Here is a 26354-nt window from a genome sequence, read left to right as displayed (position 1 = left end):
GTCCCCTCAGCCACTTGCCCTGCCTTAGGGGTGTGCATGGTCTGGAGTCCCCCCCGGTCTGGCATGGGGGGGGACTGTAACTTTAAGCGGGGGGGGTGGTAGTACTTACCACCCCCCGCCACTGGTCCTTTGAAAAATCTTCTTGGGGCAGCAGAGTTCCTCCCTGCTGCCCCTGCCCCCGTCGTTGTTCCTTAAGGTGCAAAAGAGACGAGCGCTAGCGGCGCGCATGAGCCCTGCGCGGTGGAGGGGGGGGCGGAGGGGGAAGAGCGGCGGGGGGTGGTAAGTACTACTACCCCCCCCCCCGCTTAAAGTTACAGTCCCCCACCCATCTGAACCTCCGGAGGTCATTCCAATGGCGCCGGACCAAAACCATGCACACCCCTACCCTGCCTGCCCTCTCTCCTGCTTGTCCTCCTGGCCAGTGAGCTGCAAAGAGCTCCTTTTCTCCCCGCCTCTCAGCTGATCGGCGGGTGGGCGGGGCTTCCAGGGAGGCCTCCCTGTAGGCCCCAGTGAAGCCTGACCTGGAGTAGGCTTGCAGGGAGGCCCCAAGCAAGCAAGCAAACAAGCAAGGAGGCAGGTAGGCAGAGTGGCCCCCACAGCTCTCTGCAGCAGACCCTCTGCCCAGCCCAGCATTTGCCAGGTAGAATGTGAACTCCTTTTTGTGGTCACTCCTCTCCCCCAGATATATAGGGATCTGCTTGCCATAGGGCTTTGATATGCGGGGCGGGGCGGGGGGGGGGAGACTGAGAAGTCTCTGAATATTTAATTTAAAACAGCTTGGAAAATTTGCTGGCTAAAAAGCCCTATAAGTGGCTTGTTTCATGGCAGAAAATTATAAAAACTCCTGGAACAAACAAACAATATTATATTTATTTTATTCATTCATTCATTCATTCATTCATTGATAAATGCACGTATGTTCAAGTTGTTTTGTAACCCAGAAGGTCTGAGTGAGAACTGTGAAGCATGTGTTGAGCTTTTATTTTTTTTTATTTTTCTTGTGTGTGAACTGCTCCCCAAGAAACTCGCTGACTTCAGGGTCAATCTGGCCAACCTGTGAATGCAGCACCTCCATTGCAGAGGAGAGGTGTGTTAAAGGGCTTTAAAAGCCTCGTGTGAAAAACCTCCTGGAATCGAACTTTACTGAATTGGTTCAAAATTCTGAGAAAACACACATAGGCTCACACCACATGGTTGCAAGTCTCTGCTAATCTGCAGCGAGGCTCCCATTTTAATAATTAGTGTTTCTAGTGTGTTCTAGGCATTAAAGAAGCTCAAATATATAGTACTCGATGTATATCACTATATATTGTGAAGTGTGCGTGTGTGTATTCAGGGAAATGTATTTCCAGGCAGCATACTTATTTTGGAATATCAGACTTAAATCCTTGGGGGAGGGGGGCTGGGGTGTGTGGAGGCCCTGGACTGGGGGGGGGGATTTTAAAATCTGGTCTCTGGATCCACTTCAACCTTGCTACGCCCCTGCACTAAGTTATCAAAAATCTATCCTGTACAGTGTACAAGATTCAAATAAATTAAAAAATAGGTCTTCAGCTAGGCGTATTAGAAGATTTGCGAATATTATGTAAGGCACGTTCACATATGCACGTGGGTGTTTTGACAGCTTTATCGATAATCTGCCAAAGACTCGTTCTTTTCAGTTACGACAGGATTAAGAAATATGCAGCCCAGAACATCTGTCAGAACCCATGTCACAAGTTTTTGTCCGAAACGTTTTTTTCTCCTGAGAGGCTGAGGCGTGAGGGAAGGCCGTTTAAATCCCAAAGGAGATCTCTCGGGTCTCTTTGCATACCGAATCGGTGCTATTCGTTGCAAGACGACATGGCTCCTTCGCTTTCCTTCCCACGAGTTCGTCTCAGATTTACAAGAGCGGGTGGCCATCACGACTTTCCCCCTTCCCGCATGCAATGTCAGCAGCACATTATCACTGAAAGAACCCTTTGTCTGCTTTAGCCACCGGTGGGAGAAAACAAAACGGCAGCAAGGGCTCCAATGTTTGTTTGATGCCCCGGCGCGCTTCATCCGAGACAACATAAATCGCAACACGAAGGGACGCGCTTGCAGTTTCAAAAGCGACGCAGAACACCGAGTTAACACTGAGTTATGTTAGGAAGGAAAATAGCCAGCTTGTGTCGCTGTCTTTCTGTTGCGCCCTACCCCAGAAGGCTGAACTTCGCCCCCGAACGCGCAGGCGGCGGCGGCGGCTGCTGCTGCTGTCACTTTGCAAAAGCAACACCAAGCCGTTTGCCTACCAATCTCAGCAACTGCTGCAAAGCTCCCGATCTCCATTCTGTCTCTATTTTACTACACACATGTGCAGACCACGCTCTTAATAGGTTCGCTTTGGGAACTTTATTGGGGGAGGGGGAGCGGCAGGGGAAAGCCCCCGCCCAGCAGGGCTGCTCTAACTAGGAAGCAAATGACACGGAAACAAACCCAGCGCCCCACAGCAAATGCTGGAAATTTGCTCACCTTTTGTCTTTCAGTTGCAGCAGCAAGTCAGCTCTGTTTCCAGGTCTGCTGAGCGAGCGACGAAATCCGATCAGCAAGAAGAAACTCACATACCACCAAACTCCAACTGTTGGGTTTTCGCTGGGATTCTGGGAAGACGTCTCTTCCTAGCGCGGTAGATAGCATAGCAGAGGGCACAGGATTCTGAAGGAAGCCCTTTAAAGCTCAGCTCCTCCTCCTGGTTGCTTCTGCTCTTGTGTTCACCAGACCCAAAAACTTTAGTGAGTCGCAGCAGGCAGTACGGCTATAGCTGTCACCACACCCATTTCCTCCCCCAGATGTGATCCCCTGTGAATTTGGTCTTTTTGACCTTCAGAACTAGAGCTATTGTTTCAACCAAAGTTTAAAGGGGAAATATTTTTTATTCATATTAAAATGAGAAGAAAGCAAAGCATGCTGTGGTTGCAACAATTTCTCCCATCGTTATTTGTTTACTTAGAAATACAGGAATTGCCTTGTTAGAGCAGACCAAGGGTCCATCACATTCAGTACTCTGTTTCTAGTAGTGGTCAGCCGGATGCTACTGCAGAGAGGTTCACAAGCAGGAGTCTGATGGAGATGATAAGAAATTCTTCTTCTTTTTCTTCTTCTTCTTCTTCTTCCCCCAGTGAGGCACTACCTTGGTGTGGTTGTGGGGCTTGTGTGCTCTGAGGAAGGTGAAAGCTATGCCAGAGGTCCAACCATACTGGACAGGTCTCACCAGAGGAGCCAGACAAAGAGTGCCTCTCCCATCAACAATATGTTGAGACGTAACTTTAATAAATCTATACCGGATTGGTCGTCGCCCGGGTCAACAAGGACTGCGCCAGGTGCTATAGTCCCTCGACATCTGGTGGCAAGTGGGCAACAGGACTCAGGATCTTCAGTTGAGCAACCAGGGCTGAAGACAGCAAAGTTACTGGAAGAAACGTTGCTTAACCGGAAAAAATATACGGAAAATGCCAACAAGGAAATAATGATCTGCTATTACAAGTCTAGTCCAACTAGAAGAGGTTATTTAAAAAGAATGTACCAAATTTGGAAAGAGAAGCATCCAGATACAGAAATAACAGAACAAAGGCTAGCAGACCAGAGAAGATACATAATAAGAAATAAAGTATTCACAGGAGTTGAGCTGGAAGAACTGCAAAGAGCAACACAGGCTCAAGATATGGAAGAAGAATTACCACCAATTGAAGAAGTTGCTCAGGCGCAGGTGGAGGAGGTGTTGGAAATCGAGGATGCCACTGTTACTGAACTGTTTCAAAATCAAAACCAGGCAACCACCCCTTTGCCTTCACCTCAAAAACCCAAATGCCGTTTAACAGAAAAGCAACAAGAACTAAAGCAAAAAATAACTCAGCACATGAACCAAACAACCACCAGGGTTCGACTTCCAGCTCTAAAAACAGTTGCCAAAAAACTACTCGCTCAGGCATTAAAAGATGTCAGTGCTGCACTTGCAATAATAACAACCAAGAATTTGCAAGAAACAAACCAACTAATGAACAGTGCAGCAACAATAACAACACAAGAGCTCGGATATAAGATCAGAGGACCTGTAAAAAAAGAAAGCAGTACATCACCTAAATTGAAGATTAGATTAGAAAATAAAATCTCCAGGCTTAGATCAGATGCTAGTAAACTGAAAGATATGAAAGACAAGAAGCTGAAGAATGAAAACACCAAACAGTATCTGATCCAAAAATACCACCTAGATTCAAGGAAAATTAGAGAAGTCCTGGAAATAATAAAGCACCAAATAACAGCAGTGTCAAAGAAGATTAGCAGGTATGAAGCCAGAATTACACAACACAGGCAGAAACTCCAATTCCAGTCGAATCAGAGACGTTTCTACCAAGCATAGAAGGAGAAACTGCAAGAAACCTAAAAACACCAAATAAAGAAGAAACAGTGCAATTCTGGGGAAAATTATGGGACAATCCAATAGATTATAATAAAAAAGCAGGCTGGATGAAAGAGGTCAAAAAATGTAACCAACAAATGCAAGATCTAATAATAACACCAGAATTAATAAGTGAAAGAGCAAAGAAAATTAAAAATTGGACTGCACCAGGCGACGATGAACTGTATGGCTTTTGGCTTAAACACCTAACAAGCCTTCATAAACAACTATCAAAACAGTTCAATCACATTTTGCAAGGAGGTGATATTGAACAATGGCTAACAACTGGGAAAACTCATCTCATCATGAAAGACCCAGCCAAAGGTACAGTTCCAAGTAATTATAGACCGATAACCTGCCTGCCAACCATGTTCAAATTATTAACTGGAATAATAGCAGATGAAGTCATGCAACACTTATTAACTAACGAACAGCTTCCAGTTGAACAGAAAGGAAATTGCCCGAACACCAGAGGCACAAAAGACCAGCTGCTGATTGACAAAATGATTTTAGGAAATTGCAAGAGAAGAAAAACAAATCTAAGTGTTGCATGGATTGACTACAAGAAAGCCTTCGATTCATTGCCTCACACATGGATACAAAAATGTTTAGAAACAACTGGTGTCAGCAAAAACATTCAGATATTTATAAAAAAAGCAATGAGCATGTGGAGTACACAGTTAACAATCAATGGCGAGACACTTGGACAGGTTAGCATTAGAAGAGGCATTTTCCAAGGGGACTCACCATCCCCTCTGTTGTTTGTAATCGCCATGACCCCACTTTCACAAATACTAAACGAAAAAGAGGCCTTGGATACCAAACATCTAAAACATCAAGAAAAACATGTACCATCTGCTGTACATGGACAATCTGAAGTTGTATGGAAAGTCCCAGTCAGAAATCGAATCACTGCTAAGCACTGTCCGTATATTCAGTAGCGATATAGCAATGGAGTTTGGACTAGACAAGTGTGCTGCATTAATAATGAACAGAGGGGAAATAAGAAAAACAGAAGGAATAGAACTGCCCAATGGAAGCAAGATCAAGAACCTGGAAGAGAAAGAACATTACAAATACTTGGGCATTCTCCAGGCTGATAACATTGCACACACTGAAGTTAAAAGAAAAACTGGAAGTGAATACATCAGGAGAGTTAGAAAAATCCTCAAGTCCAAACTCAATGGCGGGAACACCATACAAGCCATAAACACCTGGGCTATACCTGTTATCAGATATACTGCAGGAATAACAGACTGGACCCAGGCAGAGCTAGAGACGCTGGATCGTAAGACCAGGAAAATAATGACCATCAATCATGCTCTGCACCCCCGCAGTGATGTAGATAGGCTATACCTCCCTCGCAGTTCAGGTGGAAGAGGAATGCTGCAAGTCCATCAAACAGTAGAGGAGGAGAAAAGAGGCCTTGAAGAATATATCAGGACAGTGAAGAAGATGCACTTCAAATGGTCAATAATGCAAAACTATTCAACACCAATGAAAGAAACCAGGCCTACAAGAAAGAACAAGTCAAGAACTGAGCAGAAAAATTGAGAAATAAGCCCCTGCATGGTCAATATTTGCACAATATAAGTGGAAAAATCAGACATCACTAAGACCTGGCAATGGCTTAAGAATGGCAACTTGAAGAAAGAAACAGAGGATTTAATACTGGCTGCACAAGAACAGGCACTAAGAACAAATGCAATAAGAGCAAAAGTAGAAAAGTCAACCACAAACAGCAAGTGCCGCCTTTGTAAAGAAGCAGTTGAAACAATGGACCACCTAATCAGCTGTTGTAAAAAGATTGCACACAGACTGACTACAAACAAAGGCATGACAAGGTAGGAGGGATGATACACTGGAACATCTGCAAAAAAATACAAGCTACCTGTAGCCAAAAATTGGTGGGACCATAAAATTGAAAAAGTTGTAGAAAATGAAGATGTAAAAATATAATGGGACTTCCGACTACAAACAGACAAACATCTGCCACACAATACACCAGATATAACTGTAGTCGAGAAGAAAGAAAAACAAGTCAAAATAATCGACATAGCAATACCAGGGGATAGCAGAATAGAAGAAAAAGAAATAGAAAAAATCACCAAATACAAAGATCTACAAATTGAAATTGAAAGGCTGTGGTAGAAAAAGACCCAAATAATCCCAGTGGTCATTGGCGCCCTGGGTGCAGTTCCAAAAGACCTTGAAGAGCACCTCAACACCATAGGGGCCACAGAAATCACCATCAGCCCGTTACAAAAAGCAGCTTTACTGGGAACAGCCTATATTCTGCAACAATATCTATAACAACTGACAATAAAATTCAGCCGTCCCAGGTCCTTGTGAAGGACTCGATGTCTGGATAAAACAAACCAGTCAATAACACCTGTCTGACTGTGTAAACAAGAAATAATAATAATAATAATAATAATAATAATAATAAATTCAATTTCTATACCACCCTTCTAAAAGTGGCTTAGGGCAGTTTACACAGAAAAATAATAAATAAATAAATTGAATTTATACGCCCAGAGACATAAGTTTGGGCAGGGTATAAGTTTAATAAATAAATAGATAAGTTAAGATAAGCTGGATCCCTGTCCCCAAAGGGCTCACAATCTGTTTTTGAAGTACATGACTGTTTCTTATTAGTTTTTTTAACATTACATATGCAGACATGTTCACAACATATTTTTCTTTTTGTACAATCAATGTTCATCAATACAAAAAACATAATTATTCAGTCACTCCCCCCTCCCTCCCCGCTACAAAAACAAATAATTTTGCTTTTACACTAAAAATAGATTCAGAAATTCAGACCAGATCTTTCCAGAAAGACACATTATTTTGTGAAAAAGGGTGTTCATGTGCTGCTAGGGTGATCAACACAGAGACCCACATTTCTTATTTCTATATCAATAACATTTTCAGTTTTGTAGGATAATATATTGGAGATGGTCACAATGGCACCCTGACATTCTTTCCTGATTGTAGAATCCAAGGGAAAGAGCTGTCGTTTGCAAGAACAAGGCAGTGGACTGGAATCAGGAATATTAATAGTTTAATGATGAAATATTATGTACAGAGAGGCAAGCGCAAACTGCTTTTCAGTGCTCCTTACAAATAACTAAAAACCCATTCAAAAGCTGGCCTGGATCAAGGAATGGGTTAACCAAAAACTCCACACTGATCATAGCTAGCTATGGCTCATTCATCTTCACCACCACTACCAGGCCTTCTTAGGGTGGTTGTAATCCATCTTTAAACCCCGCTTGCAATGTGGGCTCACTGCTTCCTATCTTTATGTTTCTTTAAGCCATTAGATGCAATGTGGGAGATCCACTAAACGGAACTCCCAAAAATAGGAACATCCACAGTTTAAGCCAAACCAAACAAACCTAAGACAGCTACAGGACAAGACATCCTGCTTAATTCAGATCAGAAACATGGCACAGGAGAGTGGGTAACTCCTTCCACTGCACTGTTTTCTTGGGTAACATCCCCTCAAGCTACTGGCTGCCCTACTGCAAAACATATAGGTAACCTGCTTGCCTTTCTCATGCTGTTCTCTTTCTCTCCATCTGTTTTCTTCACTAAAAACAAATACAGTAGATGTTTTAAAAAACGCAGCGATGGTGCAACCCACATTAGGATGTGTCCATTGCGGTCCCAACCTCATATGCAGGGTTCAAATCATTAGCTTTATTTTTTGTTGGGACTACATCCTCCCATTCCCTAACAATGTTAAGAGTGAAGGAAATCCCTCTCTTGCATAGTTGTACTGGAATTGGATACGATAATATCTTTCTTTAGGGACCAGTTCCAGGTACAGAACTGCCAGGTTTAGTTTCCTTCACAATGGAGAAATATATAGAAATATCTGCATATTAAAATATTACAAGCAGAACATACATGTAGGCAAAGAAACAACATTGCATAGCAGAAGACCCACCCACTACCCTGCATCAGATCTCCAGACCCTGCCTACACCCCAAGTTTACTTTCAGCAAACTCAGATCTCAGTCTCTTTCTGCCCATTCTAACTGTGAACTGCAAAAACACACAGGCTGCCAAGCAAGCACCCATAGACTCAACCCCTGCAGGAGACTTACTTATCCATCCAGGACAGATTCACAGCCATTAAGGACCAAAGGATACCTCATTTCAGCACATAACTGGCCAGCTTTTCAGTTTGTTTATTTTAGCCTACTTTCCTTAAGGAAAGTAAGCTTATGAGATCTCCTGGCATTGTATGTGTGTGTCCCCCTATCAACTTCTCAATGCCTGGACCAAGATGAACCAAATCGAGTACAATTGTAGGGACACATCTCAGCGGCATAGTTTGTGATGATGTCATCCACCCCTATCCAGGATGGTGGATATGTAAACCTTTGAGACCCAAGTGGGCTAACTTGTGAACCACCTAACTGATATGAACCAAATTTGCTACAGCAAATACACACATGGGTGGCTCAAGGGCATAGTTTGTAATGATGTCATCCATCCTGATTAAAGATGGTGGATGCGTGAATGTTTGAGGTGCAAGTGGGCTAACTTGTGGACTGCCTAACCAATTTGGACCAAATTTTGTGCAGTTGTAGTGAAGAACACAAAGGGACACCTCAACAGCATAGTTTGTTATCATGCAATCCACCCCAATTCAAGATGGTGGACACATTAACATTTGAGGCACAAGACAGCTAACTTATGAACCGCCTAACCAATTTGAACCAAATTTGCTACAGCTGTAGGGACACCTCAACAGCATAGTTTGTGATGATGTCATCCACCCCAATTCAAGATGGCAGACGTGTTAACATTTGAGGTGCAAGTGGGAACCAATTTGGACCAGATTTTGTACTGTTGTAGGGAAACCACTAACACATCATTTGTGATGATATCATCCACCCCAATTCAAGATAGTGGGCACGTGAATGTTTGAGGCACAATTGGGCTAACCTGTGAACTGCCTACCTATTTGGATCAAATTTACTCCAGTTGTAAGGTCAAGAGTGCCATCAAGTCGATTTCGACTCCTAGCACCCACAGAGCCCTACGGTTTTCTTTTGGTAGGATACAGGAGGGGTTTACCATTGCCTCCTCCCATGTAGTATGAGACGATGCCTTTCAGCATCTTCTTATATTGTTGCTGCCTGATATAGTACCAGCGGGGTTTCGAACCAGAAACCTTCTGCTTGTTAGTCAAGCATTTTCCCGCTCCGCCATTTGGTGGTTTTACTCCAGTTGTAGGGATAGTGAAAATAAAGTAGGCAGATTAATTCTTACCAGAACTACTTGTTTCCTTATTAGAAGTGATGGAGGGATCAGAGGGAATACAGACTGTCCATGGCATAAGGGAAAGGGGTTCCAGTCCTTTGCTCCAGCTGTGGTCCAATCCAGAACACCAACCTCCATGGCTACTGTTTAGTGAATTGGCCCTGGTTTTGTTTTTTCTTGTTATGTACTCAATCTAATGTGTTGTTTGCACTAAGAAACAATCACATTCTTGTATCAAATACCAGACTGTCACCAGGCAATAATTTAAGGCAGAATCACAGGGCAGACTCATTCACAGTAATCAAGACACAATAGCCATAAGAATACTTGTGTCTTCATTGTATCTTTAGGTTTTAGCACAAAATTTACACGTCCACCACAATCAGACCTACAAATGTACAAAATAATTAAACAAGTATTGTAAAGGAGAACCATCCAATGTATCAAATAGATTTCTATATTACTTTCTTCTTTCTCTTTTTGATATTTCAATAGTGGCAAGGGCCTAAACCCATCCAAATAACAGTTGTCTTCTAACAGTCCACGTAATTGAGCCAAACAGGAATATTTTCTGCCTCAATATAAAATTTACAAATATTGGGCTTCTCAGAGTTGTGAAATCTGTTTTTATAAGTACTAGAGGGCTGGAATATCCAGAGTATTTTATCGAGCATATATCCTAGAATAAAAATTTTAAAATGTTAAAATAGAGGGTATTCCTTCAAATAAGGGAATCTGACCCCCACAAAAAGGAATAATAATTGTTTTAGCAGTGAGACAGTAAACATAACTGATGGGAATAGGATAAAATTGTTGTGTACTGCTTCTTTAAGAGTTAGGTCCAGGACAGCTTGCCTCAGGATGAGATAGGCAATGTAAGTGGACAGGGAAAGTCCTAGGCCCAGACAGAATAGTAGTCAGACAGTTCTCAGATTAATGATATAATTATTATCAAGTACAATTTTGCTTAATTTTTGTCTGCCCTGGGCCTTCCCAGAGAGTTGCAAGCAATACATGGTTGCATTATGATAAGTCTCTGTACTACTGTTATTGACACCGACTCGACGGCACACTTTACCTTTACTACAGTTATAACTTATCTAATAAAAGTAACTTACCCAAATAAGCCACATAGCAAAAGACTTGAACTTATTGCCTTGCCTGTAAATCCAGCACAGTAACTATAGGCTCACACAGCATAATTCTGCTATGCTGGTGGTTAATATAAGGAGATAATTTCCATGGAGGAAAATACATGTAGACCATAATGTCTGAAGGGCAGCATTGATAATGTTTGCATTGAAAGTACACGGATTGGGCTAGCAGTGGAAACTAGGGATGTGTATGAGCCATTTGTGCAGGCAGGAAGCAGTTCCCTTAAGGAGCAGGTAAGCAGGTCCTTACCTGCTCCACTGCCACCCTGTCGCTTTTCTGAGTGTGCAAGGCCGTGTGCAGCTGCGGTGCTGTTCCCTCAGGCTGTGCACACATGGTATCAGCATGCACATGGCCAGCACACATGGGCGCCACACACAACCTGCAGGGAACAGCACCACAGCTGCATGCAGCCTTTGCTTGAGCGAGTACCGCACCCGGAAAAGCAACAGGGCACTAGTGGGGCAGGTAAAGACTGGCTTACCTACTCCTTAAGGGAACTACTCCCTGCCCCACCTGTACAAACGGCTCATGCACATCCCTGAAAGGCAGCAATATAACAAAAGCAAACATGTACCAGGAGCTTGAGCAGGGAAGAAGTTAAGGACAAGGAAGGAAATGATGACAAATGAAGTCTCTAAAGCAACAATATGAGTTTGAGATCAAGTACAGTATGGCACACTGCAATATTGCCAGGTATACGTGATCCCTGAATAATGTTGCACTATTTCTGTCCTGTAGCCACCTAATAGCACAGCGGGGAAATGACTTGATTATCAAGCCAGAGGTTGCCGGTTCGAATCCCATCTGGTAGGTTTCCCAGACTATGGGAAACACCTATATCAGGCAGCAGTGATATAGGAAGATGCTGAAAGGCATCATCTCATACTGCATGGGAGATGGCAATGATAAACCCCTCCTGTATTCTCCCTAAGACAACCATAAGGCTCTGTGGTCACCAGGAGTCAACATTGACTCAACAGCACACTTTACCTTTACCTTTTTCTGTCCTAAAAACCTTTGGAGTACAAATTATTACCAGAGGGGAGATAGCATATTATTATACAGTTGTTGTTATTATTAACCATTATTAGCAAGTATTATCCAGAAGAGAGATAGTATATTAAACATTAGTTTTAAAAAATAGCTTGCGTTTAACTCCACACCTAAGTGCCAGATCCTTAAATAAAGACAAAACTTGCATCTATTTGAACAGCCTACGTTAAAGTCACTCCAGCATGGCTATACTCATTCTAACGTATTTATTATTTAACTTTAAGAGATAAACCAAGGATTGTATTACTTACAGTAAATTGTGTTACTGGTGTTCATTCTTGCAAAGCTTCCTTGCTGACAGCCTATCAATTTCTTAAAATTATTTCTCCTAAACCCACGTCTGCTTTTTCTTTTCATTGCAGCAGCTGTTGTTGCCATGCTGTTCTCTCTGTTGCTATGATCTGAAAGGTTTGAGTGTTTGCCAGACCATGATTCTCTCAAACGAACAGTAATAATGTTCATTCCACATGTATTCCTTCCTCAGGTAAAATCTGACATTTGCTAAATCAAAAAGAACACTTCAGCAAACAAAAACATATTATCAACACATTAAATGTACTGTTCTAGAAGTTAGCAGCTGTAAATTAGAGTATGCTATATTACATTACTACCTCTTGTAACCTTCAGGGGGATTATGTTGGGTAAGAAGATAAACTATTTGGCTCCTACAAAAAGCCAGAGCAGATTGATCAGCAAATGACACTCTTCCCTTTTCTTCTGAGCTGATGCAATACTCCCACTTTGTTCTACTGCAGCTGGAGTTCCTCATCTCTACAATGGGAACAGCAGGGCCAGCTCCATGTTTCAAGAGCCCCTTGGCAAATTGCCTTCTATGGGCCACTTCCTAGTTGGGTAGACCTCAAGAGAGTCACTGTCATCACAACACAAAGGCTATGGGTGCAGAAGTGGAGGAATCCGACACCAGCAGCAAGCCCTTGGCAGTTGCACTATTACTGATGCTGACCTGGGGACCTTTTTCAGAAGACTGTAAATTACAATGCTACACTTATATAATGTAGTAGCTGTGACATCTCAGAAAGACATGGATACTGCTGAGAAACTTGTCAGTGGTACCTCTTTCTTTCTTGGAGGCAGCAACATTACACTCTGCCAGATATACCACACATTCATATGTCACAACTTCTGGATTTTTAAAGGAGAGAAAGCAAAATTTCTGAAGGCACATGATGGCCATGCTTGTAGTGACTGCTACCTCTCCCACCACTTGTGCAAGTGAGTTGTTGGAGCACATAACTATTAACAGGAGCTGAACATCTGCTAACCACATGCACACCAAGACCCTTTCCTGTTTTCAGTGGGACTTGCTCCCAAGGCAGCATGTATAGGATTGCAGCTTCACAGAACAAGTTTGATCATAATTGCACAGAAATAAGTCCTATTAAGTTAAAGAATGTGAGATAGTACACAGTGCTTGGCTCAGCCTGTCTTTTCATTGCCTTAATATGATTAATGAGCCTTTCTATTATTAAGTACAACTAGAGGTGTTTAAATTCTATAGCTATACTGGGAACCTATGGGCCTTTCTCATTGTTGGCATTTTTAAATAAAAATACATTATGCCAAGAAGTCTCTCTACATGTAAACCATCATGTACAGGTTGCATCATTTATAGTATTATACATATATTAATTAATTAATTAAATAATAATAATAATAATAATAATAATAATAAATAATGTATTATTATTTTATAAATAGCAACATGTGGACTGGTCTAGTCCTAGCCCTAGACATTTTTTCAGAGCCGGCAACTAAACCTTGTTGAGAAGCTTACCCTCCCCCATTCTACCAACAACATCTCTTGAATAGTTCTTCCCTTCACATCTATACAAACTTCTTGGCTCTTGGAAGAAGAAAGGTAGAAAGTGAACTATCAAATTTATGGTGAGTTTTACAGTACAGCAGTATATGCAGTGATTATATAGGACTCTTCTATGTTCTGATTATTGCTATGCAGAAAATATCTAAGAGCTACTGCATGCCAGAAATTAAAACATAATATACATTAAGGCTGCAATCCTAACCTAATTGATTAGGGATTAGGTTTCATTGAATGTAGGACTTTGAGTAAAAATGCATAGTACTGCACTGCATGTATTGCTAAAGAAAGAGCAGCATTCAGCGCAATTGGTGGGGGGAAAATAACAGAAAATTAGATGGTAAGTGACTGTACTGAAAGTTAAATAGATGCATAATGAGTATTTAACACATTTTATTCTGTACACATAAATTATTGTACAAATAAACTTTAAAAGTTGAGTTACATCTATCTTGGCCAATAGTGTACTAAAACCAGCATTCTGGAGGCAAGTAGTTGTTACTCTATAACAAACTACCGATTACAATAAGTATAACTAACTGAGCTATCATGCCTGCTATGGTCTCTAGCATGCAGAGTACTGGTTGACCGCATAAACTAACAAAGAAACAGTAGCTGTTATGTAATGCAGAGAAGTACAGAATGATGTATGTGTAAGATCTATGTTAATAGCCAAATGAAGAAATATGATAGCACACAGGTGGCCCAGGTGTGCTACAGGAAAGATGCCAGCATAGATCATCCCGCCATGTGGCCCTCTGGCAAGTCAAACAAGTGGACATGCAGATTGGATCCTATAGGAATGAAAGCATTCCCTTGGCAGACCTAAAATGTGCTGGTCTGAGTAAAGAATTAAATTTTTTGGTCAGTGATGACAATGTTAAAGTTATACTAGATGCTGCATTAACTAGTACTCACAGAGGACTGGGGGAGGATGAGGTGATACATTAACTAAGCATTGTACTAATTAAGATGCATTCATGAAGATGTAATTATCATTTGTATTTATTTATGAAAGGCACTTCCATGAGCTTCTTGTAGAGCCAGCCAGTTATTGCTTTTCCATGTGTAGTCATATGTGGAATTGCAGCTTCCCTTTCACAGTGCAGTACATTTAGGGCTTATTCAGATGATACCAGCCCAGCAGGACTCAGCACACAGGAAGAAGCCAGGAATGCACTGAGAGCACACCTGCCCTGACATCACTGAAGGATGGACATCCCAACTCACTACAGGGGCATCCTTCAATCATGTGAGAAGAACAATAATAATCTGAACAGCTCCTCTACACATGCCCCAAACCTGTTTAAAATTCCCTTCAGAGACATTCAGGGTGGGTGTGATCTTGGCGTATTCTCTCCCTCTTCACATGTGCTGGGAGCTGGTATAATCTACACTGGCCCATAGTGTATTTTTGGGACATTGTAGACTGACCCTTCTACTCCTCTTGTATCTGGGTAAGAACCTCTCAAAGAGACAGAAAGAACAGTTGTGCTAACAGCAATCCACACATATGTTCATTGTGCTGTGTTCTACTGCTGTTCTGAAAAAAATCAAATTTTATGTGTAAGTAAATGTGAGAACATGGGAAAATACAGGCAGACAACAAAGGGATGCCAATGTTATGTGAACTCCTTGTGAATGAGTAAGATGTGATAATTGCAGAGTAAATACTCCGTCTGGAAATACCCTAACGGTAAAGAATAACACAGATGAGGTTCCTTATGAAGCACGGTTTAATTTGCACCAAGGCTCTTTATCCCAATAACCTGTTCCAAACCTTGCAGGATTAGCCCTGGAACAAATGACTGAATAAAAAAGAATGCTGCTGAGCATGCACAGAATGCACTTCACACATCACACAACAATTCAAGACGCCTTCCTTCCTATTACTCATTCGAAATTAAAGGGCAGGGCTTCCACGTCAAAAGGCACGTTTTCCGACAGGCTGGATTACCTAATATTTTTCTACCGGGGCTTGGTCGTAGAGAAGTGTGTGTCCTTGCCTAGGATTGCAGCATTAAAGACATAAACCTCCACTGTTTCCGACATGAAGTAATGGAAGGTTGCAGTCCCAGGAACACTTGACAACAAGCCCCCCTGAACACAATGGGCCTTGCTTCGGAATAAACTTACATGGTTTCAGGCTGAAAGTCCTTCTTGCATTACCCTTTTAAGAGGCTCTGAGAATTCCTGCCTTACCCTTTTAAGAGGCAGGGTAGGCGAACGCTGAGGGGTCCTCGAGCTTTTATGCTACTCTCTGACTCTGCTACCAGGCTCGCGCAGAGAACAGGCGAGACGCGAGCCAGGGTGAGTACAGTACTGACTAGTAAACTGTTGTCTGGGAGAAACAGAGTCTGCTGCAAGACTCTTTTCATGCTCTCCCCCCACTTCTTCCCCCACTTCCCAACATGAGTATTCAGCTTCCTTGCACCCCTCGCTTAAGTAAGTTCTATCTAAAGTGTGCAATAATGCAACTTCCGTTGCTGATGAGGTTGGTCTCTGACTAAGCTAGGGAGCTAAACATGTATTCCTCCGCCTTTCCTAAAAGGGTCCCTGTCCCTTTAACAACTGCATGGCAAGAGCTGCCTGAGAGGTATATATTTAGCAGGTGAAGCTTTTCCTGATGCTGTGATGAGAAAAGCGTAACTTGTTACACGTTCTCCTGCTGTTAAAACCGCAGAAGCCAAGGTGAAGAAGGGGGAAGTTAATCTAGACAACTCCCCTAACAAAATCTGTTGCAACACTGTGTAATAGGACTGGGATCCTGTTGTGCTTCTGTGCGTACTGCATAAGTAGGAGTGGTCAGGAAAGTGGATGACATGTTCTGATAGAACTTCGAGAATATGATATTGAACTCTCTTAACTCAATGACGAATGTGGACTAAGCGTTTCCCTAGAACAAATTCCATCATGTTTTCCTAGCATTCTTCTGTACTTGTACTTAGACTGCAGTAGATAGGTGTGCCTCCAGACGTTCTTACCAACTGCTATCGACAAAACATGTAGGAGAAAGGTCCTGCTTTACAGCGTTTCACATTAGTTCCGGATGCACTTGTGATGTGGCTGAAATGCATAGCTCCGTTTGTGCGTGTGTGTGTGTTTTTGGTTGGGTTTTGGTTTTTTTTAATGATGATGATGATGCAGTATTCTGCTTGTCTTATGAAGCAATACACTAGGATTTGCACTTGAGAGAAGCAAAGTCACACTTTCCACACACTGGAGAAAATGCCTGAAACAAATAAACGGTTGGAAGTTTTCTCAAAGGCTGTCGTTCTGGAATAAAAGGCCCATAATAAGCAAAATAGTAACTTGTATTGGACCAAGTGATTGCTTAAAAGTGTTGCGAACTTCCAAAGCTCCAAATACAGTGGGCAGTGCATCTATTCCCCACCCCCGCCCAAGATCACAGCTCCTTAAAGGGATGGTCCTTTTTAAACACCATAGTTCCATGCAATTGCATTGTGGGGTTGTGGGTGGAGAGGGAGGTAATAGTAGCAGGGTGCTCCCCCTTTCCTCACTACAGTGATCTGTCTTTATGTATTTTTAATGGCATTATTTCTCTAGGGATACGCCCCACCCAAGGCCACTTCTGTAGCTGTATTCATTTAAAAAGGTTGTGAAAATACTCCTCTTCTGTAATGTACTTAATTGATGTTTATGCTGTGCATGTTACAGGTAAATTGATTTTATTTGCTGTCATTTTGTAACTTTTGTGTTTTGTTTATGTCCTATGTTTTTATTGTATTGTAAATTTTAAACATTAAAAAATGGCCAGAGCACATGTGCTCTGAAAAGGCTGTCTATCAGCCTGAATTGCAAGTCTTCTTGAGCAAGCTCCTGTCCTTTTGTGCAGGAAGTGAATTAAAACTTTCAGAGATGACTGCTTGAATTGTACTCTGGCCTCTGGCGCAATATGGGCTAGAAGCTGCTGTGCTGTAAACTTTGTAATTCACTAATCTCTAGGTCCAAAAAGGTTATCAAGAGCTGAGGGAGAGAGATATTAAGTTAAAGGGATGCTGCTTTAGGAAGGCAAGATTCTCAGCAAGCCCTGCTCTTGAATAAAAGATTAAATTGTAAAAGAAGTCGTGGACATTAAGAGCAGTTATTTTATTGCTCACACAACAACAATAATAATAAGCATAATAATAGCAATGCTATCAATATGGGTGAAACAGTAACTTATTTTAAAACAAAGAAACGTGTTTTGTGGCAAGCATATCCTAGTAGTACTCCCATTTTATCTGAAATCCTGTGCATAGGATTGCTCTGTTAATTGTTTTCACTAGAAACATGTAGCACAATTCTGTGCATTTACTGGGAAATACGTACTTTCTTCCTTGGGACTTACTTGCAAGTCAGTGTGCATAGGACTACAGCCTTAATATATAGGTCAAGCCTGAAACATGAGTGGATTCCCTCATATGGCACTCTTAAATCACTTCCCACCCACTCCCCATATTGCATCATAGGGTAAACAAGGAAGCAGTTAATTATCTTGTTCAGTTCCCACCTTGCAACAAATGTACATTTGTTAGAATGATTGAACCTCAACCACGCAAATTAAATAAGATGTCACTTTAAACACACACACCAAAACATATGAAGCTCTTCACTGGATAATGTGATTATTTGCTAATGTTGATCATAAATTAAAAAGTCAAATTATCTTGGCATTCTTTCATGACACTTGTAATACGAACATATCTTGTTGTCTGCATGTGATTTTAAAGTGTACTAATTAAAACTCATTTACATTCTGTATTTGCTGTTAAGGTCATCATAATTGAATCTGTTGTATTTGTTTCCCACAACTTCTAAAAACCACTATCAGAAATGCCGTGTAGTTCTAATTTTAGCCTAACATCTCCCTAAAAATAGAACTTACATAATCCAAAGGTGAATGCCCAGTCCTTGCATGACAGCATATTGCTTTCAAAGGTTTCATGGTCTGAATGCTCTGTGACACTTTGTGTTACTGCTGTTCCAATGATTGGGTTTCCAGTCACTTCTGCTCCTCCTTTGAACAAGCTGCTGAGATTGTCAGCATTTGGAAGGCAGTACATGCAGTGCAGTTATGCATTTATATCAATTTTCTACCCCTTAAAAACAAAAGCATAGCTTCAGCTGCACCTTTGTCTCTCTAAAGTGTCAGATATTGAAATAAAATACAATATTTAGAATATCATGCCAATATTGAAGGAATCCTATTTTACCTATATTGGGATGGTTAGTGAAACCCATCAACATCATTTCCACATGAGCAAGGAGGTTTTAATCCGTTTTGAACACCTAACATAGCACAACAAGAACAGATGGGCTAATTTATAGTGTAGTGTGTATGAATCAAGTTATTCCCATTCATAACGGTTTGCAGAACGGGTGTTTAAATCTTTATTCTGAATAAACTAAGTAAGTTTCTATTATGTCAGTGTGATCTATCTGTATGTGGTCTGCATGCTGGAAGATCTATTACTAGCATGGTCATTACTGTTGGAAACTAATTTCCTTTTAGCAGAAGTTTTGTGGAGAACTCTGACTTCTGCCAATTGAAATCCCATTCTTCTAGAAAAGGCAAGGTTGCAAATGCTTTTCAAAAGTGATACAGTTGAGTCTCGTTGCCAGAACAGTCTCTGACACATGGCAAAGTGCTAAAATTTATGTTAAAATTATTTTTAACATGAATTTTTGTTTGTACGGTTTTTGTTCACATATTTTAGCACTTCTAGCTGTTTCCCACTTTCTTCTACATTCTGTGCTTTCCCAATCTGTTGTTCACCTTCTGTGTTTGCTAATTTGTTTCCCATCAACATACCTGCAAGTACTCAAGGAGAAAAAAGCACAATGTTCTGCTGGATGTTTTCTACATGGAGCTCTGGCATTTCTGTATTCTTATGTTTCCATGACTTGCAGTCAGAGGATGTGTTGTTCTCCAAGGCAGATGAGGAATTTAACTTCCCTCCACTTGCTTTCTTACATTTAATTACTCTTAAATGTTAGTTTCACCCTAGTCCTCTTTTTTAAAAAAAGCCTTGTCAATGTGGAACTTCTACTTTACAGGGAAGCTAAGATCTTATGCAGTTTTCCAGCTGGAGGGCTAATGATTATACGAAGAGTGGTGTTGAACTCACGCCCTGGTATGTATCTACTTGATGGAGTGCAGAAGTGAGTTTGGTGTGGTTGCATAAAATCACAAGGAGGAAAGGGAAAATGCAGAAAGAAGCCAGCTTTCTGCAGAAAGCTGTTGAGTTTGGCCTGTGGTAAAAAGTTTTATCTGTCTATGCAGGTTTTCTACAAGACACACACAGGAGACCTCCTCTCCCTGAATACTAGATGTGAGAATTAATGTTTGTCTATTTGTACAAGAGCAAAACAGCATAAGCAATAGCTTTAATCAGTATCCTCATATTATTATTATTATTATTACATTTATATCCCGCTCTTCCTCCAAGGAGCCCAGAGCGGTGTACTACATACTTGAGTTTCTCTTTCACAACAACCCTGTGAAGTAGGTTAGGCTGAGAGAGAAGTGACTGGCGCAGAGTCACCCAGCTAGTTTTATGGCTGAATGGGGATTTGAACTTGGGTCTCCCCGGTCCTAGTCCAGCACTCTAACCACTATACCACACTGGCATATGAAGCATGGGGTGAGGAAGCTGTCCAAAGTAAATGTGTGTTTTAAGTTATATGAGCTGTACATACGCAAGTGATTCCTAGCAATAACTATAGGTAAAAGTTTAGTGGCATAAACCTGATCTTAAGTTTGAAGCATGGACTTTGAGATGATTGCATATTTGCTTTTGGCCAGTTGTCAATATCTCTTTCCCCTCAGGCTTGTAACGCTGTTGGACATCCTTGAGCCTTATCTTTTTACGTTTACATGGTTGAGGTTGCTAGAAGATATCTTTAAATAATTATCAAAGCCAGATCTGAAACCTGCAAAGAACTTGCAGATTCTTGTTAGAATCTTTGCACATAGGGATCCATTTTGGACGCTGCTCAGTTTAGAAGTAGTTTTATAAGTTATAGCTTAGCATAGTATTTTAAGATGAAGATGGTCTAATCGACTTTACAGCTCAGTCTTTAGCAGTTTACTGACAGTATGTTCTACTGCAGGGGTTCTCAAACTGGGGCCAGGACCCCCTGGGGAGTCCCAAACAACTTAAAAGGGGTCCCCAAACAACTTAGGAGGGAGCTATCAGGGGGGCAGGGACCTCACAGGACATGTGTGGAGATGGTCAGGGATGATAGGAGGTAGACAGAGACAGAAGCCAAAAAACGTTTGACACCTCACAAATCCAAGGGAAGGCACAACAGTGGGTCTTCTTTGACTGATGGGCCAGGGAGAGTTCCCTCTTGGGAGACACTTGCTAGAAATCACGTCCTAGTGAGTGGCCAAAGAAGTGCCATTGTTGTGCTGCCCTTGGTTTTATAAGCCGTGGAACATCCAGGTGGTTTTCAGTGCCTACCCTGCTGTCCACCTCCCCAAGCCTCAGAGAAGTTGGAATGGCTGTTCACTTTATGTTCTCAACAATGTTTCTTCCTGAATGTTGTCTTAGTATGCAAGCTGAGTACAAAGAATTAAGTAAGAAAGCCATGAAAATATTGACTCCCTTTGCTTGATTCCTACTTGTGTGAATCAGGGTTTTCAGCAGTTGCTGCTCGAACAAGTAAATAACCGGTAGAAATAACTTGGAGCCTGAATTTAGATTGGCAGTCTCAAACATCAAACCCAGGTTTGAAAAAATAAGTAGGAGCAGCCAAGCTCATCCTAATTTAAAAGGTAAAATGTGTTTTATTTATGTCTACCTAATCAAGATTTGGTTGCGGAGTTTGTGTTGTAGTCTCCCAGATTGAGAATTCTGGTGGACTTTAATGTTCACTTTGGAACCAACTTGTCAGGATCAGTTCAGGAGTTAAGGATTAGTTCAGGAGGCCCATGACAACCATGGGCCTATCCCAAATGATCTCAGGACCAACACATGTTGCTGGTCACATTCTCGATTTGGTTTTTTGCTCTGATCGGGATGGTGTTCTTTGTTTGGAACTCCTGTGATTTCCCCATTGTCATGGATGGACCACCATCTGGTTAAGGTTGGAATCACAGCCACAACCCTCCTCTGCAGGGGTGAAGGACTTATTAGGATGGTCTGTCTGAAAAGTCTTTTGGATCCAATAGGATTCCAAGAAGCCTTGGAAGGCTTTAAGGTTGGTTTTGCCTACGATTGTCGATGCACTGGTTCAGACTTGGAATAATGAACTTACAAAGGTGGTAGACATGTTTCCCCCTAAGCACCCTCTCCTACCTGTTTCTAAATTAGCTGCTTGATATACACAAGAACTTGAAGTGGCTAGGTAGATGGCTAGAGCTCAAATGGAGAAAGTCTTCTCTCGAATTAAACAGATTACAACACAGAGCACATTTAAAGATCTGTGTTCGGGTAGTGCACGCAACAAAGAAGCAGTTCTTTTCTGCCTACATTTCTTCTGCAAGCTCATGTCCAGTGGAGTTGTCTAGGGTTGTGAGTGAGAGGGCTAGTACATGCCCCATCTCTTTTGAATGAGAATTTGGACCCACCAATTATCTGTTGTGATGTTTTACATGAATTTTTTGCAGATAAAATCTCTCCTATTCTAGCTGAACTAGATTCTACAGTTACTGCAGAGCCTACTGTGGAGTTGTCCAACAGCTCCTCTTGTATGACTAAATTGGATCAATTTCAGATTGTGACTACTGAGGATGTGGACAAACTGCTTGGGACACTTCACTTTACTATCTCTTCTCTGGATCCTTGCCCTACATGGCTTATGCAATCTAGCAGGGAGGTTATTGGAGAGGGTCTTGTTAAGTTCATTAATGTTTCTCTGAGGGAGGGCAGGATGCCTCCTTGTCTCAAGGAGGCAATTGTTAGACAATTGTTGAAGAAACCTGCATTGGATCCCTCAGAATTAGGCAATTATAGGCCTGTCTCCAACCTCCCGTGGTTGGGCAAAGTGACTCAGCTCCAGGCAGTCTTGAAAGAAGCAGCTTATCTGGACCTTTTTCAGACTGGCTTTCAGGCAGGCTATGGGGTTGAGATGGCCTTGGTTGGCTTGTTGGATGATCTCCAATTGGGAATTGACAGGGGGAGTGTGACTCTGTTGATCCTTTTGGACCTCTCAGCGGCTTTTGATACCATCAACCATGGTATCCTCTTGGAGCACCTTAAGGGACTGGGAGGCACTGCTTTGCTTTGCTGGTTCCACTCCTACCTCTTGGGTAGGTTACAGGTGGTGTCACTTGGAGATGGTTGCTCTTTAAAATGAGAACTCATGTATGGGGTTCCACAGGGTACCATTCTGTCTCCAGTGCTTTTTAAAATCTACATGAAACTGCTGAAAGAGATTTGGTGCAGGGTGTTATCAATATGTTGATGAAACCCATATCTATTTCTCCATGTCAACTTCATCAGGAAATGGCCTAACTTCCCTAAATGCTTACCTGGAGGTGGTAATGGGTTGGATGAGGGAGAACAAACTGAGACTGAATCCAAACAAGATACTCATTGTGGGACTCATTGTGGGAGGTTGAAACTTAGGAACTGACTTAGATCTACCTGTTCTGGATAGGGTTACACTCCCCCCCAAAAGAGCAAGTATGTCGTCTTGGAGTACTTCTGGACCCAAGCCTCTTCCTGGTCTCAGTTTGAGGCAGTGGCTAGGAGGGCTTTTCTATCAGCTTTGGCTGATGTGCGAGCGATGTCCATTTCTGGAGATAAACAACCTTAAAACAGTGGTGCATATGCTTTTAACATCTTGACTTTACTACTGCAATGTGCTCTATGTTGGGCTGCCTTTGTATATAGTTTAGAAACTGCAGTTGGTACAGAATGCAGCAGCCAAGTTGGTCTCTGGGTGGTTGTTGTTGTTGTTTGTTTGATTTCTATACCACCCTTCCAAAAATGGCTTAGGGCAGTTTACACACAGAAATAATAAATAAATAAAATGTACCCCTGTCCCCAAAGGATCCATTAAAAAAACAAAAACATAAGATAGACATCAGCAACAGACACTGGAGGTACTGTACTGGGGGTGGATAGGGCCAGTTACTCTCCCCCTGCTAAATAAAGAGAATCACCACGTTAAAAGGTGCCTCTTTGCCAAGTTAGCAGGGGTTACCTGAAGAGATCATATGACTCCCATTTTAGAAGAATGACACTGTATGCCAATAGGTTTCTAGGCGAAATACAAGCTGCTGGTTATTATCTATAATGCCTTGAATGGCTTGGGTCCAAGGTATTTAAGAGAATACCTTCTTCATGAACCCTACTGCCTTAAGATAATCTGGGGAGGTCCAGTTGCAGTTTCCACTGGCTCGATTGGTGGTGACTCGGAACTAGGCCTTTTCTAGGGTTGCCCCAGGCTTTGGAACACACTACCTAATGAAATTAGAGCCTCCCCTTCTCTAGATGATTTTAAAGAAGGACTTGAGAACATCCCTGTTTAGTCAGGCTTTTAGTTTATAAAGTTTAAAGTTTTGGCGTTTTAAACTGTTTTTGAACTATTTTAATTTTTGTGTTTTTAGATTGTGAACAAACACGCCCACCCCAATATCATGAAAGGACATTTTGATGTGATCATGGCATGTCCTTTAAGCGTGTGTGAGGGATGATCATCCACTCCTCTACACACTATTTAAACAGGGTTTTGCAGCACATGTAGAGAGGTAATTCAGATTGTCACCCCTCACGCACAATTAGAGGACATACTGAGGCACATCCTTTAATGTTGGGGTAGGCGTGTTCTTGGTACATCCCTGCCTTAATCACATTCACGCGTAGTGGAGTGAGGACCATATTTTTCTGAACTGGCCCAGTGTTTTTGTTTGGGCAGGGTAGGCAGGATGAATGGCAAATGCAGAAACATGCTGGATGGGTATGATGGGAAGATCATGGAAATGGAAAGATTAGGAAGAGTGGAGTGGGAGAAGCCTCGGGATATGTAGTTTCCACAAAGGAGATAGTAAAGAAATAATCTATACCAGGGGTGGCTAATCGGAGGCTCTCCAGCTGATGTTGGACTAGAGCTCCCATCAACCCCAACTGCAATTCATTGTAGGTGGGGACGATGAGTATTCCGCTGGAGAGCCTCTGATTGGGCACCTTTGCTTTATACTTTTGCAGAAGAGATCATTAATTTGAACTCTGGTGTGGCAAATTAAAAAACACACACACACCAAACAATTTAACCACTGTAGCCTCTGTCTGAGGGTTAAATAGTATCAATTAAATCTATAATTTGACTAATTCTAGTCAAAAAATGTTACAAAATGGCAAATGCAGTTCAGTGTAAGGAAATGTAAAGTGATGCATATTGGGGCAAAAAAAAACCCATCTTAAGCTATACACTGAGCCGTCAGTGACTGTCCAGAAAAGAGATATTGGAGTCATGGTCATCCGTGACTCGGAGCATGTGTAGCAGTTATGAAAAAGGCCAATTCCATGCTAGGGGCCATTAGGAACATAGGAAGCTGCCATATACTGAGTCAGACCATTGGTCTATCTAGCTCAGTATTGTCTTCACAGACTGGTGGTGGCTTCTTCAAGGTTGCTGGCAGGAATCTCTCTCAGCCCTATCTTGGAGAAGCCAGAGAGGGAACTTGAAACCTTCTTTTTTTCCCAGAGTGGCTCCATCCCCTGAGGGGAATATCTTACAGTGCTCACACTTCTACTCTCCCATTCATATGCAATCAGGGCAGACTCTGCTTAACTAAGGGGACAAGTCATGCTTGCTACCACAAGACCAGCTCTTGTGGAGAATGAAAATAAAGGAGATTGAAAATAAAAATGCTAATATTATAATGCCCTTATACAAATCTATGGTGTGGCCACATTTGGAGTACTGCATATAGTCCTTTCCACCATATCTTAAGAAGGACACTGTAGAAAAGGTGCAGAAGAGGGCAACCAGGATGACCAGGGACCTCGAGCACTTTCCTTATGAGGTAAGGCTTAGCATCTGGAGCCTTTTAGTTTGGAAAAGAGGTGGTTACAGAGAGACATGATAGAAGCATATAAAATTATGCATGGAGTAGAGAGAGTGGCCAGATAAATTTTTCTCCCTCGCTCTCAAGACTAGAACCAGAGGCCATCCCATGAAACTGAAGGCCCGGAAATTTAGGACCAACAAAAGAAAGTACTTTTTCATACAGTGCATAATTATAGATACAATATATGGAATTCTCTGCCATAGGATGTAGTGATGGCCACCAGCTTATGTTCTTATGTAGGCATAAATGGAGTGCCAGCTGCAGACAACTTCCGTATGGAGGAGGTCACCCTACCAGATACAATTGCCGAGGGTCAAGTCAAAGTTCGTACCCTGTATCTGTCTGTGGACCCCTATATGGTAAGTCAGTGGTATGTGGTATGTTTACCACATACATCCTGAGAGTTGGCCAGCCATAACATTTAATCTGAATAGAAGATTGTCAAAGATTGATGTATGCTCAGGATCTGATTTGTGTGCACATTTGGGACTTTTTTCTTTAGTTTCTGCATTGTGGTTCATACAAGCTTCCAAACCTCTTGTTGAGTATCAAAAGTAATTTGGTGATTATTTCCCTTC

The 26354-nt window shown here is 41.8% G+C and overlaps 2 protein-coding genes and 1 long non-coding RNA gene across 12 annotated transcripts in view; 2 read left to right on the top strand and 1 right to left on the bottom strand.

Moving 5' to 3' along the window:
• MIDEAS (mitotic deacetylase associated SANT domain protein) overlaps positions 1-12388 on the bottom strand; it is a 117495-nt gene extending 105107 nt beyond the window's left edge. The window contains exon 1 of one of the 4 annotated variants that reach the window (XM_053286102.1): positions 12160-12388. The gene's annotated coding sequence lies outside the window, so the exon portion shown is untranslated. Of the gene's footprint in view, positions 1-2493; positions 2588-12159 lie in introns of those variants that run through there. The other 3 variants (XM_053286095.1, XM_053286104.1, XM_053286099.1) reach the window with 3 other exon arrangements.
• Positions 506-13842, top strand: LOC128340675 (uncharacterized). Of its 2 annotated transcripts, XR_008313876.1 has the most exons (4): positions 506-640; positions 2508-2753; positions 12271-12392; positions 13628-13842. It is a non-coding gene; the product is annotated as an uncharacterized LOC128340675 (long non-coding RNA). The 2 variants fall into 2 exon arrangements; XR_008313875.1 differs by lacking the exons at positions 12271-12392; positions 13628-13842 and having other exon boundaries at positions 2508-2923.
• A 2093-nt stretch (positions 13843-15935) lies between these two features.
• PTGR2 (prostaglandin reductase 2) overlaps positions 15936-26354 on the top strand; it is a 28714-nt gene continuing 18295 nt past the window's right edge. The window contains exons 1-3 of one of the 6 annotated variants that reach the window (XM_053286116.1): positions 15936-16058; positions 19809-19885; positions 26017-26135. In XM_053286116.1, coding sequence (XP_053142091.1) covers positions 19849-19885; positions 26017-26135 — 156 coding nt within the window. In that variant the 5' untranslated portion in view covers positions 15936-16058; positions 19809-19848. Of the gene's footprint in view, positions 16059-16416; positions 16440-17230; positions 17427-19808; positions 19886-26016; positions 26136-26354 lie in introns of those variants that run through there. The other 5 variants (XM_053286115.1, XM_053286111.1, XM_053286113.1 and 2 more) reach the window with 5 other exon arrangements.

The sequence above is a fragment of the Hemicordylus capensis genome, chromosome 1 (assembly GCF_027244095.1).
Source record: "Hemicordylus capensis ecotype Gifberg chromosome 1, rHemCap1.1.pri, whole genome shotgun sequence".
Taxonomy (NCBI): domain Eukaryota; kingdom Metazoa; phylum Chordata; class Lepidosauria; order Squamata; family Cordylidae; genus Hemicordylus; species Hemicordylus capensis.
Note: the sequence above shows the minus strand (reverse complement) of the source record. Positions and strands in the feature narration are given on the sequence as shown.